This window comes from Trachypithecus francoisi, unplaced genomic scaffold (genome assembly GCF_009764315.1).
Source record: "Trachypithecus francoisi isolate TF-2019V2 unplaced genomic scaffold, Tfra_2.0 Lachesis_group11, whole genome shotgun sequence".
NCBI classification, from domain to species: Eukaryota; Metazoa; Chordata; class Mammalia; order Primates; family Cercopithecidae; genus Trachypithecus; species Trachypithecus francoisi.
The window spans coordinates 68863166-68882585 of NW_022681456.1; the positions used below are offsets into that span (position 1 = coordinate 68863166).

General features: G+C 37.7%; 1 protein-coding gene across 1 annotated transcript in view; it reads right to left on the reverse strand.

Annotated features, from left to right (window-relative positions):
- LEMD3 (LEM domain containing 3) overlaps positions 1 to 19208 on the reverse strand; it is an 80703-nt gene extending 61495 nt beyond the window's left edge. Inside the window, exon 1 of the mRNA XM_033221383.1 lies at positions 17687 to 19208. Within this exon, the coding sequence (XP_033077274.1) occupies positions 17687 to 19208 (1522 nt within the window). The remainder of the gene's footprint in view (positions 1 to 17686) is intronic.
- Between the last annotated feature and the right edge of the window lie 212 nt (positions 19209 to 19420).

Genomic DNA, 19420 nt, shown 5'->3' on the forward strand with positions numbered 1-19420 from the left:
TGGACGAAGCCAGTAAGATTGATCCTTAATACCATTTTAAATAAACATTGAAGGCATCTTCAAATTCCAGATTAGGACTAAATTCAAACCGATTTTCCTACATACCATTTCTATTTGTTAAGGTCTCTTCAACAAATATTTACTGAGTAACCAAAAACCAAGTGCTAGGGAATACAAAGATGAGAACTCAGAATCTTCCCTAGAGCTGCTGGTAGTACAGTGACTTACTACTTTGGAGGACAGAGATCCTTTTGAGAATTTAATAAAAGTTATGAACCCTTTCCCTGCAAAAATGCATGCATATTCAAATATGTACATATAATTTCAAGGAGTTACTGCTTACCTGGAGTCCATTTATCTCTTCCTTAAGATTGATGGACCACTGTTTTAAGAACTCCTGGTCTAGTAGAATGTGAGACTTTTTTTTTTTAAAGGGGGGAAGTGGGAACAATTCCAAGGGAAATCTAAAAAACAAATACATGAAATAATACAAAATTGTGCAGATAGTACAGTATAGGGACAAGGATCCCATAGTGGGAGTCAGATTATCTGTACTCAAATCGGTTCTGCTACTTACTGACTTTGGATGAGTTTCTTAACCTCCCTAGGCCTCAATTTCAAGAATTAAGTGAAATAATCCAAGAAAAACTTAGCACAGCACTGAGTGACAGAGGCACACACACAAGCACAGACCTGGAATCCCTTGAACTGAATTGTTAATGTCTCTACAGTTGAAGTCTACATATATCCTCATAGTAAACACTCACTTTCTTAAAACAGCCTTATAACCAAAAGAGCCCAACTAAAACATTATCTCCCTCAAACCCCTGAAGTAGCTAAAGTAGCTAATATTGCTTAAAGTAGCTAATGGCTTCTAAAACCCTTTTAAACCCTAAGATTATTGTATATAGCAAAACCATTGGTTTTATCTGCTTTTATTTATTCAGTGTATCCTCCCTTCCTGCAGAACAAGGATTAGCAAAAATAAATGAAAAGTATGGCAACAACCCTGTGATAAACTGGCAAAGCTGATTGTGTAAGAACATATGTAAAAGGCCTTACAAGTTAAAGCACAAGTAACTTATTTATATTCATATCATGTCTGTCCTAGCTAGCATATGGTCTTAGCAGAATTTTGACTTGCCACTTTGTTTTTTTCTTCCAAATTTCCAAACATACTACTATAGCCTATTTAATCTTGCTTTTTAAACATCAAAACCCATACACCACGCTTATATATTTTCACTTAACTACTGTGTTTGTACTATGGTTCTTCATCACTACACACATACTGACGTAACACCAGTGTCTTTTATTATTTTAACCCTTGAAGAATTTATTAGCCAAAAGGAATTTTAAAGAAAACAGAAGGTGTCAGCAGAAAAAAAAAACAAAAAACAAAAAACAAAAAACAATCTAAACCAACCTTGCAGAGTATTATACTCCTATTTTTTTAAATGCATTTGGATTGATATTCTGCCCAAAACAAAATTCAGGAAAAGATCCTCCTAAATCATCCTAGTTTCTCTCATTTCCTAACTCAAATATTAGAATTTTTTTAAAGGTACTGAATATTTTCAAAGTAACTAATATTTTTATCCTTTTCCCTTCTTAGATAAGATGGCATTAATAAATTTATAGCTATTTTGTATTAAGTTCAACCTTGTACAATTTTTTAAAAATTAAAGAATTTAAGTAAAATACAAATTTTCTTTTAAGTAATGCTTGCTCCATAAGTTATATCATTTAGATGAGTAAGTATCTCTTCATAATAAAAAGCAACGGGCAAAATTAAAAAAAAAAAAAATTTGAGGCAAGGAACACTAGCTCCGAAGTTTATGACTTACAATCTTAGGCAAGTTACCCTCTCTGGGACTCTTAGTTCCTCAATGTAAAATGGGATGTTTTGTAACTATGCCTAGCAGCATGGAGAGAGATAGACTAATGTATCTTAGATAGATTAATAAGTCATCTTTTCCCAATCCTAGCATGAAATAAAAAATAGCACGTTTATAAAATAACATAATATACTGCAACTCCAACCTTCATCTGTCTCTACCATAGAGCTACTGGGATAAAATTACAGTTCTTAGAGAGATAGAAAACTTCAAGGCAAGGCTCCTCAAGTCTTTTATAATGCCTGAATTTTTCACTTACTGCCAAAAATGTTTTACCAATCAAAGATATTAACAGAATCTGAGTTAATCAAGATCTTGTACAATCACCCCTGAGATTAAGGGGTTACCAGCTGGTAAGTCAGTCATTTCAACACCACAACTGATTCTCTGACATTCAGTATGTCTTGAAAATAAATGCTATATATATTATATATAAAATTTATATAAAATCTCCTTGTAACATTCTTTAAGTAATGATTCTCCACTCTTTTTTTTTTTTTTTTTTTGAGACGGAGTCTCGCTCTGTCGCCCAGGCTGGAGTGCAGTGGCCGGATCTCAGTTCACTGCAAGCTCCGCCTCCCGGGTTTACGCCATTCTCCTGCCTCAGCCTCCCGAGTAGCTGGGACTACAGGCGCCCGCCACCTCACCCGGCTAGTTTTTTGTATTTTTTTTTTTAGTAGAGACGGGGTTTCACTGGGTTAACCAGGATGGTCTTGATCTCCTGACCTCGTGATCCGCCCGTCTCGGCCTCCCAAAGTGCTGGGATTACAGGCTTGAGCCACCGCGCCGGCCACGATTCTCTACTCTTAAAGCAAAACGACCTCTTCATTTATATCAAGATATTTATTCCCCATGACAGTACTTTTGATATCCACTTATTAAGAAAATATGACCAAATGCTACCATGCATACAATATTTTATATTTTAATCACAGTAGTATTGAAATACCATTGAAAAACAATAGCACAGTATGAAATGTAAATTATTTATTAGGTCTTCAGACAAACTTTATAATGGGCACAGTTCCCAAAATGTTCTCGGTCCACAGTTTTTGCCATAAATTCTAACAGAAAATGTAGAATTGTAGGCAATCCAGCTACTACACATTTAAGGATAAAGAACAATTTAGAGAGGCAGGGCTAAACTCTTGATTCCATATTGGCTCAATTCTCACTAAAGATAATCACATTACCAAATTTTATCATAAAATCATACAATTTTTATGAACAGAGCTCCGCAATATTATATTATGAATTCATTCAATCAAACGGCTTACCCTAACATTTAAAGTAGATGACTGCCAGGCTTGGTGGTGTGTGCCTGTAGACCCAGCTGCTCAGGAAGCTGAGGTGGGAGGATTACTTGAGCCCAAGGCCCAAGTAATTACTTGAGGCCAGCCTGGGCAACATAGCAAGACACGTCTCTTTCAAAAAGAAAAAAAGTATCTGAATTGAGGGAATAAGGGAAGTTGGGACTTAGTAAAGAGAGAAAGGAGACGAGGATATGTGAAAGAGGAAAACAGTATGTACAATGGTTAGTGGATGAGCTTTCAAGTCATGTTGCTAAGGTTTTTACCCAACAACATAACTCCGTAACTCCTCTCCCTGCCCTATAAACTTGGACAAAGTGATTAACCTAATCCTCAGATTCCTCATTAATGATGGAAAACTAGCCCCTACCTCATAAAACTCTTAAAAACTAAATGAGATACAAACGAGTATAAAATGTTTACTTGCCAAGCACTCAACAAGTAAACCTATTTCATACAGAAAATGTTGAAGTTATTGAGTACTTAGAAGTTATTGAACCTTTTAAAGTTATTGAGCCAAGATCATATTAAAACAGCAGAAATCGTAGGCCAGTATAAGTTGGAAAACAACAAAGTATAAGAGAAAACATTAAAAGCCAAAAATAAACTTTCTTTCTCCTCCAACTCTCACAGAACACAATCCATTGCTCTGATTCCCTAAACTTAAACCAATAGTATATTAGTGCTAAAATAGGATGTGGTTTTAAATAGGCTTCTGTGGGCTAGCCCAGGAACTTAAAACCAGCGTAGCAAAACATGCTCCAAGTTCAAACAACTGTTTTACACACAATCTGGAAGACAACATATTCAAAAATCAGGGACTGCCTATTTTTCCTTTTGAAATGAAAAAGCTTGTCTTTGTGAGAAAACATTCTCTAGGAATCCAAATGTAATTCAAAGAAATTATTCAAATTAAATAGAACAAGGTGCTAAATATTAATCCACTATATAACATCCTGTAAAATAACTGAAAAAATATTTACAATTCAAAGAGCATGATAAGAACTTCTCAATTCTTTCTCAGAATGAAGTACTGAAACCCTTAGAAAACTTCTCCATCCAGACATAAGTTTTACTAGACATTAGTTTTCACTTTTGCCAATACGAGCTGAGTTTTCCCTTATCTGCCGCCACGGTCCTGTAATAGACTCAAAGAGCCATCTCTCCATTCTACATGTTTAAAGAATTGTAGAAAGCGGTTTAATGAATGGGAAATGGGAATGAGTATAAAGGAACATTCTCAATAAGAAATATGAGTAAGGACTTAGAAGACATCACTTCCACTCTAAGCTAAGACGTCCTTTGTGCCTAAAAATAAGGAGAAATTAAATCATAAGTCACTGGCTGAGCAGTGCCAGAACTATAGCTCACTCACCTGCCTGCCCAAACCCTAAGTGGCAGTGCTTTAAAACAGCGCAACAGAAACAGAAAACAGGACAGGGGTTTTAGGGTCAGATTTAGTTTTAAATCCTGCTCCTCTACAGACTACCTGTTTAATCTTAGGCAAATTAATATCTCCATACCTCACTGTCTATGTCTAAAATGGTAACAAAACTGACATCATAGAGTCATTACAAAGATCTACTGAAAATACTATAGAGAACACTACGTACAGCACATTACAAGCATTCAAAAATTGACAGTCATCAGGTCTCATTAAACCAATAATGTAACTCCATAACTCAGAGCGGTCCAGACTTGCCTAGTCTGAATCGAGATACACCATGAGTGCAAAATACATATCGGATTCTAAAACCTTAATTCAAAAAAGAGCATAAAATATTTCATCAATAACTTCTGTACTGATTATAAAACAGTATGTACAATGGTTAGTGGATGAGCTTTCAAGTCATGTTGCTAAGGTTTTTACCCAACGACATAACTCCATAACCCCTATAAACTTGGAAAAAGTGATTAACCTAATCATCAGATTCCTCATTAATGATGGAAAATTAATGATGTCAAAATAATATTCTAGGTATACCAGATTAAATTAAATAAAATCAATTATTAAAATTAATTTCAACTTTTTTATGTTTTAATGTGGCTACTGTGTCTGGACGGTTCTGGTCTAAACCATCACCAATAACAGTTACAAATGCAAAACGGGATGGAAATTTCATTATGTGCTTCATATGACTTATCTAAGAGACTGAAGATCCTAATGTACTTTAAATACTTTCTAATTTAAGTAGTATTAATATTCACCTATTGCGCATTCATGGGGACACACGTCACCTTCCCACTTTGATAATAACAGTACTCATGGTATCTTACAAACTAGCTGAAGAACAGCATGTGACAAGTCACCCTTCTGTGCCAACTGTATGCATTGTCTGTTCTTCACATAATATTAACAGAATCTTACTGTAAGACCCATCCTCATTCTTAAAAAATGTTTTTCTGTCTCAAATTCAGTACTACACTTTTGATTAAAGCAATGTATCCCCATCTCTGACTTTCCTATCAGCAAATCTACCTTTCAGAGATCAGCAAGGCTACAATCCAGTTTCAAGTTGTGTCATTACCTGTTTAATATAGCTGCAAAAAAAAAAAAAAAAAACCACATTATTTTTCAGTCCTGGAGATAACGAAGGCACTAATTATGTAATGTGAAAAGATAACTCCCTTTTATCTGCTCAAAGGGCTTGAGAGAAAGGTTTAAAAATACTGATAAGGACTATAAATTTAGCCAACTCTATTACTTATTAACATTACTGACAGGACATGTCATAGTGCTGAACATGTGTTACTTAAACTACTATACATGTTAAGTCCTAACTTATAATATTAAAATTACAGTTATGTATCACTCCAAATTTCTCCAAAGCATTTCTACAGACATTATCACAGCAGTTCCCTACAAAAATCACTGGCTGGAAGTAAAGTTGATTTTACCATACCCTCATTTAACAGACACAAAAAACAAGGCCCAGAGGTTATGTGTATCTTGCTTGCCCAAATAAAGCTTGTAGCTAACAATAAGATAAAGTATAAAAAAATTCTACTGCTGCCTGGTAGTTAATACTGTGAACTCTAAAGTTAGATCTTCGGTTCAAATGCTGGCTCCAACACACAGTAGCTGTGGGACCTTGGACAAATCACTTGTAACCTTATTCCCTCTATCTTTCTATTTTCTCACAGACATAGTATGAGTAGTTACCCGCATGAAAATTAAAATAAAATGTTCACACACATTGAAAATTCTCAATAAATGTTTGCTCTTATGACCTAAGGCTTTAAAATCTGAAAGAAGGGACATTTAGAGATGAAACTTTAAAAAAACCAAAATAACACTTCTGTCAAAAGGATAAGAATATTTCTAGGACATCTTGAACCATAATCATAAATGTTCAGATTTTATAACATTTTCATTTTTTGGCAAATTCATTCTTCATGTCTCTTCCTTTTTTAAAAATTACTCCTAAAAACCTGCAAGAAATAATAAAACCTACATTTATTAAAATTGTGTGGCTTTAAAGGTAGAATTCCCAATTGAGAAAATGGTAATACAGAAAAGGTAAAAGGAATGATCAAAACACATTACTTCAATTATCCAACTATTTCTTTGTGTATATATCCACTGTGGTAAGCTTTACCAGATGGTATACTCGAATTTACAGAAACTAATTTTTAAAGTATGTTTCTCAAGTCACAATATATAAAAATCTGATACATTGTTGCATGGTAACAAAATTCCAATTCTGAAGGCTAGCTAGTGCAGAAATATTTACGAGAAAGGAGAGAATGCCAGCCAAAGCGTGGGGAGAGTGTCACTCCTATAGTTCTAAAAAGTATGATATATACTTATCTTCTGGTATTACCTGGTACATAGTATAGGTGCTCAATAAATAATCTGAGTGAATGGGTGATTGAATGAATAAATGAGTAGGAGAAACTTAATGTTTCTTCAAATGAACTAAATCAAACAAGAAAGCATTTGTGATCCCATGGGAGATACACTTATAAACCAAGGAAGTCATTAATAAGGCTGACCAAGGTTCCAAGTAATAGCTCAGAGGCTAGAAGAAGTAGATATTCCAAGATTCCCCTAACCTCCTAATTAATTTCAACAATCCTCTTCATATGCTTTGAAAATTTTACCTTGGTGAACTCCTACAGAGCAAAAGCATCCTTTGTAAGTATAGGGTGCTTTCAGGAATTAGCCATAGTGAGAAAATTGTGTGCGTGTGTGTGTCTGTGTGTGCGTGTGTGTGTGTACATACTCAGATATATATGAGCTAACTGAAAAACAAAATTAATTTTCTGCTATGTGCTAAAATACCCATTTGCTACTAAAGGGTTTTTTCTATTCATGTCACATTCAGGGCAGGACAGCAATTGCTGGTGCATACTTACTACCCAATTAGTTCAGGAGAGCTGAACTAAACTCTTGCATAGTTTTACAACCAAGCCTTGTTTTTAAACTTTAGCTTGTCATTTGATAGTAACATAGCTGTAAAGATGAATTCAGAAGTCATCTTGCAAAAGCATTTTAAGTAAAAAGGTGTACAAAAGCACGAAGCAATAAATCTGCCACCCAGGAAAAATTAAGTGGTATAATTTTAAACTATACCTCGAAATAAAAGAAAATGAAGACATATGAAAAGTAATTCATGATGGCTTCCATATGATAGATGCATTATTCTATTTTTAGAGATTACCTGTTACAATAATTTTTATAACTTTTGAAGAGCTAATTTCCTTAGAAATATATATTTTAAATAATGACATTAAACGTGCAAAATAAATTATTACGACCTAACTTTTTCTTCCTGATCAACTCTTGTTTAAAAAAATTTTGGTAGTATTGTTAATAAAGAATATTATTAACTATATATATATATATGATATAATATATAAACTGATGCAGTTTAAACCATAGATTATTAACAGTGAAATCCAAAGGTTACTGCTCAAATATACTGCTACTGGTTCACTTTAAAATCTATGTTAAGGCCAGGCACTGTGGCGCACACCTGTAATCCCAGCACTTTGAAAGGCCAAGGCGGGTGGATTACCTGAGGTCAGCAGTTTAAGACCAGCCTGGCCAACATGGTGAAACCTCATCTCTACTAAAAAATACAAAAATTAGCTGGGCGTGGTCCCATGTGCCTGTAATCCCAGACACTTGGGAGGTGGAAGCAGGAAAATCACTTGAACCTGGGTGGTGGAAGCTGTAGTGAGCAGATACTACACCACTGCACTCCAGCCTGGGCGACAGAGCGAGATCCTGTCTCCAAAAAAATAAAAAATAATAAAATCTATGTTAAAAATAAGTTCTAAATATGAAAATCAAAATCCAAAGTTATAAGCAAATAACTGTCATAACAATTTCCACTATTAGTATTAAGCTATGTTCCCAAATTAAATGGCAGCAATTTTTAGTGTATAATCAATACAAGATTAAAATAAATTTTTTAAAAAATGTTATTTTAAGTTCTGGGACACATGTGCAGGATGTGCAGGTTTGTTACACAGGTAAACATATGCCATGGCGGTTTGCTGCACCTATCAACCCATCACCTACGTATTAAGCCCAGCATGCATTAGTTATTTGTCCTGATATTCTCCCCACCCTTAGAATATATCTTTATTCTAATTTAGATTATATCATTAGTAATAAAATTTTCACAAAGAAGTTAGTAGTACTTATTTACTAACAAGTATATTTTGGAGGAGAGTTCCAACAGTTTAAGGTGTCCTCTTTTAAACAACTTACAAACTATATAATTATCTTTGCACTGAGGATAAAAATTTCCTTTTATTTATATAACATATTTTTCCGATAGGCAAAGTTAATACTGAATAACCAATGAGCAAGGAGAAGCAAGCTTTAAGAACTTCCCAACTCTTAGGAATCATGAAAACAATTTTTTAAAGTGTCCCTGAAATTATCAAACATATCCTTTCCATTAAAATGAATATGAGTATAAAAGGAAAATACAAAGTTTATTTAAAAGGAGCAAAAAAGGGGGAACAAATGTACGAAAAGGTCTTTATATCCTAAAAATGAACAATGGAAAGAACAAGTTGTAAGTGGTAATACAAATCAAAAGATCACTTTCCCTACCAGTTTTGAGACTGTTCAAATATTTTAAAAATTAGATACAGTTTTCATATTGTATTATTGCTCTATGTATTACATATTATAGTTTGTATTACAGCAAATGCCCCTCCCCTTTAATTAATCTAAAACCTTAAGGATAAAAAGTTCCATGTGATTCATAATTGTTGAATGAATACCACTTTTCCTAAAGTTGTTAGGTTTCATAGATTATTCTTGGCACGCACTTCTAGGATTTTATGAATCTATACTCTTCACAGTTTTCTAATAACAATAATAGTAGAGAACATATATCAAGTCCTTATTTATACATATTAAAAGGCAATCTAGAAGAACGGTTAAGAGCCACTATCTGAGTTCAACTACTGCTACTTCACTTACTAGCTACAAGACCCTAGGTGAGTTACTTCTCAGTTACTTCTCCATTTACTTATAAAATGGGATAAGTACCTACCTTATAAGGATTAAATAATAATTGTTTAGCTCAGTGCCTGGCACACAGTTAATGCTACATAAGGGTTAGTTATTATTATTACTATGTGCCATGTATGAGTTTTACTTTACACACATTACTTCATTAATTCTCATTTAACCTATTTTCCAGATGAGGATATTGAAGTTTACAACAGCTAAGCAACTTGCCTTAGTAAAAAAAAAACCTAGCAAGTGGAAGGGCCAATACTGATGCCCAGGTTCTCTGATAGCTATGCCAATGTATCCTCAAACTAGTCTCCATGGATATATCTGTAGAGATTCACAAGTTTTTCCTTTATTTTTAATTTTAAATCATTCTAGGGATAATTTTCAAATGAAAAACATTTTCATAGAGTAGACTTTAATTTCTGAAATCATCAAACTGGTGTATGCAAATCCCTGGCATTCATGGGAATATTCTCATAGATCTAGGATTTTTTTTTTTTTTTACAAAGCAGTCAACTCGTAGAACTTCAAACATAACACGGAGCTTTCATTCTTCAAGAATGAGAGAATAGGCCAGCCACTATGGCTGACACCTGTAATCCCAGCACTTTAGGACACGAAGGTGAGAGGATCGCTTGAGCCCTGGAGTTCAAGACCAGCCGGGACAACAAAGTGAGACCCTATCTCAACAAAAAATACAAAACATTAGCCAAGTGTGGTGGTGCAGATCTATAGTCCCAGCTACTCAGGAGGCTGAGCTGTGAGGATTGCTTGAGTCCTGGGAGGTTGAGGCTGCAGTGACCCATGATCACACCACTGCAATCCAACCTGGGTGACACAGCAAGACCCTATCTCATGTTGGGAAAAAAAAAAGAGAACGAGAGCAACAACTATTTTTCAAAATGCTTATTCCCCATATTCATTTTAGATACCAAGTTCGGTTGGGACCTTTTGGCTAGTCTACTTTAAAAAGTAAAAATATTTTTTAAACGACAATGACATAAAACATGTTACCTCTTTGTAACAACTGGTCTTGGTTTTAAAGAAAAAAACAACACATTAAAAGAACAAACAAACATTTAAAAGTATTCCTTTAGTAAACAGTACTAGTACTCACATTCAGCAGCAGTCCCTCATCTTCACTCCAATTCTGTATCTACAAGAGCCTACAAGAATTTTTCACTTGAACAACTCAAATAATAAGTTCTAAGTAAACTCATTTTCCCTAGACCACTTTTCCCTAAACAAGAGCCCTCTTCAACATCTCTAATTCCTCCAATGACATTACCATTCTCACAGTCATCCAGGTTCATGGCCAGAATAATCTTTGACTCCTATCTCTACTTTATTCTCTATATTCAAAACCATATGTCTTTCTTCAAATGAATTATGTCGTTCAGAGGCCCAACTCCATTCCCACTTATCAACCTCCTTCAGGTTTCATCACCCTACTCCTTCCCTCCAACCCTATCACTATCTACACCATCACCTGTTTATCCTTCTTAAAAGACCAATTCGATCATGCTTGTCCTCTGCTTTATAACCTCTATGAATTCCATTACTCAACCTACAGAATAAAATCCAAATGTTGAATTTAGAGTTTCTGATCATGTAAGATCGATCATTTGAGAATTTACAGTGAATTCTCCCCTTTTATACAAGTGTGTCACCACATAATATCCCGTATGTTTCTTAGTCATTTCCTATTACTGTTATTAGTGGTATGGAAGCTTCTACAGATATAAGATTTCTTTTATATATCCTTACCAGATACTAAGTAGATAACCAATTACTGAGTTAGATATTATGAGTTAACAGTGCATATATACTGAGTACCTGGTATGTGATCATTTATTCAACAGATATTTGCTAAATAATGAATCTGTGCTGAAGATACTAATGTGACTTCCATCTACTAAGAGATTTCCATGTGCCAGACAACACTAGTTTAGATGCATTATCTCACTTAATACAAGCCATCCTGAGACAGTATTATCAATCTCATTTTTAGTATGAGGCAATTATATCTCTAGTATAGTCTACTTTAAAAAGTAGAGCCAAAATCAGAACCGAGTAAAAAGTCTGTACTCTTTAAAACTGTATTCTACTCCTATAGAAAGATTACTCTAAAGAGAGGAGTTGTAATCTATTTGGCATGATGGACACACAAATATAATACTTTGTCCTAAATACTATGAAGGATGCATTAATGTCTTATTTGAGCACAAAATGATGGGCCAAACTCTAGGGTAAAAAGACAGAGAGTCAGAGATGTCTGGAGATGACATATTTAAGAATGAATCACAGTTACATAATAAAGAAACAACATTCCCAAAAAGGGGGATAACCTGTGCAAAGGTAGAAAAGCACAAATTTCATGACTTACTCAGAGAACAGCAAGTAGTTCCGTTTTCTAGAAAGTAAGTGTGATAAGGGTGACTGGTAGAAAGGGCAAATATAGTCAGATCTTGAACAGTTTAGCCAAGGAGTTTAGATTTTGGCCAATAACTAAGAGAAAACCATTGTGTAATTTTAAACAAGAGGCGATGATCACATTTGTGCTTTAGAACTACTGCTCTGTACTGACAAACGGACTGGAAGAGCTACAGCCTAGAAGCAGGGACACCATTTTAGGTTACTGAAAGAGTTCAGCCAAGAGACTAACCTAGAATAGTGACGAGGAACAGAAAAAGACTGATTCAAAAGATACATAGGAAACAGAACTACAGGACTTGGTAACCAATTAGGTTGGGGGTTTGGAGGAAGGTGAGGGAAAGGAAAGAATCTAGGTAAATCCAAGGTTTCTCTCTTGAGCTCTGTCTGGGTGGATGGAAGCACCATTAACTAAAACACAGAAGAGGAGCAAAAACAAGATAAATATAAGGAAAATGTCAGATGGTATTGGTACATACTTCTAGTATACCCAAAACATGTCTAGTAAACAAATAGGTATACCTAGATCTCAGGAGAATTCCAAGGTAAAAATACAAAACTGGAAGATAATGGCCAGGAGAGTGAATGAAACTTCCTAGAGAAATGTGTACAATAGGAGACAGCCAAAAGATCAAGCTGTGGAGACCACCAATATTTAAAACAGGCAGACAGGACTATGAAAACTAAGAGAGAGTAGTGATACAGAAGCTTAGAAAGGAGAAAGTTTCACAAAGAAGGGAGTTGTCAATGCACTAAATATACCAAAGAAATGAGGATTTGAAAACTGAGTAACTGGTGACTCGAAGAAGAGAGGTAGCAGAGGAATGGCTGGTAAAGAAAGCTAAACTAGACAGGGTTGAGTGAATGGCAGGGAAGAAAACAGAGGTAGAAAGTTTGAGAAGAGAGTAACAACTAGAGAAGAAAAGAGCATTGAAGAGCAACATTTTTAGAATGATAGAGATTTTAGCATTTTTATAGGATGAGAAAGGGACTAGTGGAAAATGAGATTTTAAAGTTATACCTCTGTACTTAAAATTAGTATATGGAAAAGTTACCCATAATACAATGTTAAGTGAAAAAACAAGTTGCAGAATATGTATGCTATAATGTCACTTAAAATTCTGACTCCTTTCAACGTCCCTCAAGGTGTTTAGGTCTTTACGATCTGGCCCATACCTACCTCTAACTTCATGGCATGGCATTTTCCCCTTCATTCATTATGTCCCAGCAATACTGGCCATTCTTTTTGGTCCTTCAACACACAAGCCTGTTCTTGCCTCAGGAATTCTGCACTTGCTGTTACTTCTGCCAGAATGCTCTTCTCCTGATCAAAGGCTAGTTCCTTCAAGTCATTCATATCTCAGTTCAAACATCCTCAGTTCAACCAAAAGAGGTCTGCCTACCTTTATGTAATATTGCATATCTCTTCACCTCAGCCCCAAAAAGTTACCAGCAATACCTTGTGTTAGCAACTACCATTATCTGAAATTATTTACTTGTCCATTCCCCTCCTAGAAGTGTAAGCTCTGTAACAGAGATTTCATCTTCCACATATGCAACCTATCGTTCGTCACATATCCCTGCTGCTTAAAATAGTACCGGGCACATAGTAGACACTCTGTTTTTGAATGAAAATCTGTACATACACACATATACACACACACACAGATGTATTTACATGAAAAATATTAAGGAAGGTCAGAAAGGATCTAATACTTGAACTTATTTATATGGGGGCAGCATGAGGCTAGGAAGAGAGGCATACAATAACCATTCACTGTTTCCTTCATCTCTATTCAAACTTTCCGCAGAAGTCATGTCTTTTGTAACTGAAAAAAAAAAAAATTAATAATGATATGAGCCTAGGACAGTCGATCTACTCTGCTTCTCTATTTTCGTTTGGTGGGCTATAATGATCTAATCGCCTGTGGAACAAGTGACTACTCTGACTGCAGGTTGATCCTTGAGTTGTTTTGGTATGGAAGTTCAAAGTTAGAATCTTTTTTTTTTTTTTTTTTTTGAGACGGAGTCTCGCTCTGCCCCCAGGCTGGAGTGCAGTGGCCGGATCTCAGCTCACTGCAAGCCAAAGTTAGAATCTTAAACCTTGGAGCTGGAAAGACCTTAGGGATCATCTAATCCAACCCCCTAGTTTTATAGATGAGGAAGAAGAGACTTATAGCAATTAATAAAAAATAGGATATTGATGAAAAAGTTTCAAAGACTATATGATTAAGAACAATTTAAAAGACTAATCTATTATATGTTATATGTAATTTAAAGAACTAATAAAAGCCTCCTAAAAGTTACTCTCACATATAACCTACAATCTTCTGGTGAAAACTATTGCTCAAAGTACAAGGATTTCCCTAAGCATACTATTTGACCAACGAACACCACGGTTAAAGCATCATAATATAACAAAGGATATGGAATACGCGCGTGTGTGTTTGTGTGTGTATACATATATATATGGAGTGAAAATATTATTCACTCTTGATACCCTAACAGTGTTAGGTGTGCAGACTAACTAAAGTTGGCACTTCTTTCCACAGGGTAGACATACAATATGTCAAGTATATCATACATTAAGGATTCATCATACTTTGATTCAAATTTCTGTATTAATTTCTATAATGTGTATTTAATGGGATAAAAACCAAATGTTAAACAGGTAAGAAATGCACTACTATATTATTTATAGAAATGTCTTAACTATTTCTCTCTCTAGTTTACCAGGAATACAACAAATTTTGTCTAAACTTCTGAATAATACCACCTTATGCTTAACACACTGTCTCACTTGACCCTCACAACCCCAGAGACAGCAGATATTGTTATTTCCATTTAGTATATAAAATGAGGCTCAGAGATGAAGGAGCTTGACCACAGTCATTCAGACAAGTCCTAGAACCTAGATCCTCTACTTCTTAGCCATTGTTCTTTCCAACACCCAGATTACTTCACATTTACCATTTACTAAAATGTAAATATAATTTCCTTCCTTCCTTATCAGTGAAGGTGAAGAGTACCAAAATCCTAGCATTCCTATCCTACCTATTCTACCTGAACTTTTAGTACATCACATTAGTCATTCATCTTCATACTGATGAGAAAGATGTGAAAGTCACCTTAACTGAGAATTGTGCTTATCAATAATTCTGTATGAAATCCTACCAAATAGTCAATTACTTTTTTTTTTTTTTTTGAGATGGAGTCTTGCTCAGTAGCCCAGGCTGGAGTGCAGTGGCGCGATTGCCCACCACCACACCCGACTAATTTTTTTTTGTATTTTTAGCAGAGACAGGGTTTCACCATGTTAGCCAGGATGGTCTCGATCTCCTGACCTCATGATCCACCCGCCTCGGCCTCCCAAAGTGCTGGGATTACAAGCATGAGCCACCATGCACAGCCGTCAAGTACTTTCTTAATCATAATAAAGGTACCCACTTATTTAGAAAGCTCTCTACAAACAATACCCAAAACAGTGTTAAACTGGTCTTTATAGTTGGAAATAAAATCTGAAACCAAATCTTGTGTTAAAATGGTCTTTATAGTTGGAAATAAAATCTGAAACCAAATCTTAGCCCTACTACTAACTGTTCAACACTCAGTGCATTTCTTAACTTAGTATCATCCTCATCCAAAAAATGAGGATAATACCACCTGCTTTTGTGAGTTGCTGGGAAGATTAAATGGTACAATAGGTGTAAAACAATTAGCTCCTAGAAAATGGCCAGATCTGCTAACATGGTGAAACTCCATCTCTAAAAAATAAAAAAAGAAACTAGCCAGGCCTGGTGGCACGCGCATGTAGTCCCAGCTACTAGGGAGGCCGAGGCAGGAGAATCGCTTGAACCCGGGAGGCAGAGGTTGCAGTGACCAGAGATCGTGCCACTGCACTCCAGCCTGGTGACAGAGCAAGACTGTCTCAAAAAAAAAAAAAACAAAAAGGCCAGATCTTATAGCTGTTAGAGACACAGATGCAGATAGCTACTGCTGATAGGTAATGTCATTTAATTTATGTGAACTTTTACTAGTTTAACTTCTAGTGTGCCCTTATTTTTTTTCTCCCAAATATTTGGGGCAGGACACAATACACTCATGCTCCCAGGGAACAAATTAAAGTGAGAGCTGAATTTCATCCTTGTTCCAACCCCTGTAATTAAGCAATAAAGTAATAATCTATTATTTGACTGTCTTGGAATTGGCTATATCAAAGCTTACACTATTTTGACTCCTACTCTTTATCTGAGTTGGCTAAATGCATCTTTCATACTATTTCGAAATAAAACTAATAAGCCAACTTTATGAATACAAATAAAAATACGGTGAATTCATCTTGGGTGAAAAAGAGTAGGAAGGCTTCAGGGGGAATGCAGAGAGAGACCTAACACTGAGAAATTATGTATTCAGAAGTCCATTTTGTACTAATTTACTTTCTCTTTTAATCTTCACAAACATCATTCTAGTCAATAGAGGCCTCATTTTATAGATTAGGAAAGTTCAGAAGCTTTAACTCTTATTCTCTCCCTTTTGCTCAAGATGCTTAACCACTTTAACCTACAAGAAGGCTCTCTTGCTCAACTCAAGGCCTTTCCTCTTACAATCTCTACTCAGAATGGTCTCCTGTTTCTCAACAAGGCTGTCTCCTTCAGCTTCAGGTCTCACCTCAAACAGTACCTCCTCCGTTCAATCTAAAGCAGTGTACACCTACGTCAGTGTAGTGTGGTAAGTTTTTTATAAAAAGGAAAAAAAAATAAAGTTGTGTACTTCAATTATTCATCTTCATTTCCTTCACAGAACACAAAATGGTCTGTATTCATCTTCTTTTTGTGTTTAAGGGCAGAAATACTTTGATAATGACAATGAACACACCTACCTACAGTCATTTAGCAAGTAAATAACAGGACCTGGAAACCAATCCAAGGAAATCTGACTGCAAACTCCTGCACTGCCCTACCACTACTTTTTGTACAGATGACAGGGAAAGTGCTTTGGGCTGGGAAATAAATTAAGAGGTGTGCCTTGCTGCTTTTTTATATTCATTCACTATTAAGAAATTATACATATAGTTAACACCACAAAATATTTAATCCGAATTTATGCATACAGTTAATACTACAAATAATTCGAATTTCAGGAGCCATTACATTCCCTACTAGAATCACAACTCAATTTGAAAAAACACTACATTTATAATGTGCCTTATCCTAATACTTCAAATTTGTTGATTGGCATCTGCGCAAATAGTTACTTAGGGCTAAAAGAAAACTGTCACATATACAAATGAGTTTTACTAACAATTTTATAATATTCTTTTAAAAATTGTTTTGAATTTCACAATACATCATGCAGAAAACTTAACACCAGTCATATGATATCATTTCGATAATGGTGTTCTTTCTTAAAGAAAGATGACACATGCACCGACTATTGGGTTTTTGCTGTTAAACCATGTTCTTGCAGGTAAGTCAGTTCATGTAAAACGCTAAGAGCGGCTAAAGCGGACCACTAACATCATTCCCTTTGTTACCTTACCCACAGGATTTAATACTTACTGCTGAGTTCTCCATCCTCAGATACTCCCGTCCCTCTCATTCCTAGGTAAGTCAGTCCCAGTATTAGGAAAAATAAGCAGGCAGCAGTTAAGAGAAACATCGACAAGTAGTGGGCACTGAAACTCCCTGTTGGGGACACCTCCTCCCGTTTAAATTGCTGGAGAAGTTCCTCTTCGGGTTCGGAAAGCTTCGGTTTGTTGTATGTGTTTTTCAGGTAGGTATGATTGGAGCCCGTATGATTGGCGTGGTTGATCCTGAGTGAACTAGAGGCGGCCACCGCCACACTGGGAGGGAGGCTGTTAGAATAAATCCTGGGAGAGTCCACATTGAAGGCCCCACCGCCAATATGATTATTGGTTTTCAGAAGGGAGCCTGTTGACGAATCCAAGGTTGAGTCCATGTCAGTAAGTGGCGGGGGCAGGAGTGGGGTCAGTTTCTTAGCGTTAACACGGTATCTAGGAACCGGGCTGGAGTCCACTTGATCACACCCTCCTGCCTGCTCCGCCGCCGCTGCCTCTTCGAGGTTTCGGCTCCTGTCTAGACTCCCGGCAGCCGCCGCCCTGTCATTCATCGCGAGTCCTCCCCCTCCCTGAACTGAAGTCTCCAGCCTGCCGCCGGCCGATTTAGCAGTCAGCGGGGAGAGAGGCTTACTATGGGTTCGTCTGGGCCGATGCCGGGAAAGGGAGTCGTCCTTTAATACCTGTCTGCTGGAGGCCACGTCGTCGTCGTCCTCTTCTTCTGAGTCCGAATAGTTTTCCCGGCAGCTGTAGGGGACAAGCCGGCTGCCATTCACGGTCCGGCTCGCCCAGAGCGGCTCCTCGGCCTCCAGGTCCCTCTCCTCACCGTCCTCTCCCTCCCCTTCCTCGTCCTCCACTGCTCCATCTTTCCCCGGCGGGGTCTGCAGGTCGGGGCCCGCCGGCCTCCTGGCCCCCCACCACGAGTGGGGCTTCCTTCGCTCGGCAGAGTTGCTGTTAGTCACCTCGCTGGCGGCCAGGGGCGCCGGCGGCGCTTTGAGCCCGCGGTACTGGAGCGAAGCCCGGTCTTTCCTCCCGCCGCCGCCGGCCTGGTCCCGGGGACTGGCCTCCACGTCCGACTCGTCCGAGCTGAAGCCCAGCAGCACTTTGCTGCCAGCCGTGGGGGCGGCGGAGGCGCCCCCGTGCCCTCCCAGGAGGTTCTCCGAGCCGGAGGCCGAGATTCGGCACAGGCCCCCAGGAGTCCGTAAGTAGGAGAGGTCGCCCGAGACTGGCCGGACCCCCATCCCCGCGGCTGCTGCCGCCGCTGGTCCCGCGGCTACGACCGTGGCGGCTGCCGTGTTATTGTTATTACTGTTCCGCGTCTTGTTGCCGCGGCCCCCCGACCGGTGCTGTTGCTGCTCTTCCTCTCGAAGCTTCTTCAGCTTCTTGAGGTAGACCGGGCGGGTGCTCTCCGTCACTGGTCCGGGAGACAGGCCGTAACGGCGGAGCTGAGAGAAAAGCTCCTCATCCGAGAGCTGCTGAGGTGCCGAAGCCGCTGCCGCCGCCATTTTCTCTCCAGGGTGTTTTACAAGCTCCGCGCTACCGGAAGTGACGCGCCGCCCTAGACCCTGAACTAGACCGCGCTGCGTCGTCCTCCCAGCGCCGCGGGCGTCTCGGCCAATGGGAGGCGCAGGAGGAACTCACCTGAGCGGGAAACAGCCACCTGAGCAGCGCGCGGCTCCCACGGCGGAGACTGTTTCTACTCTCTCACCTTGAGGTG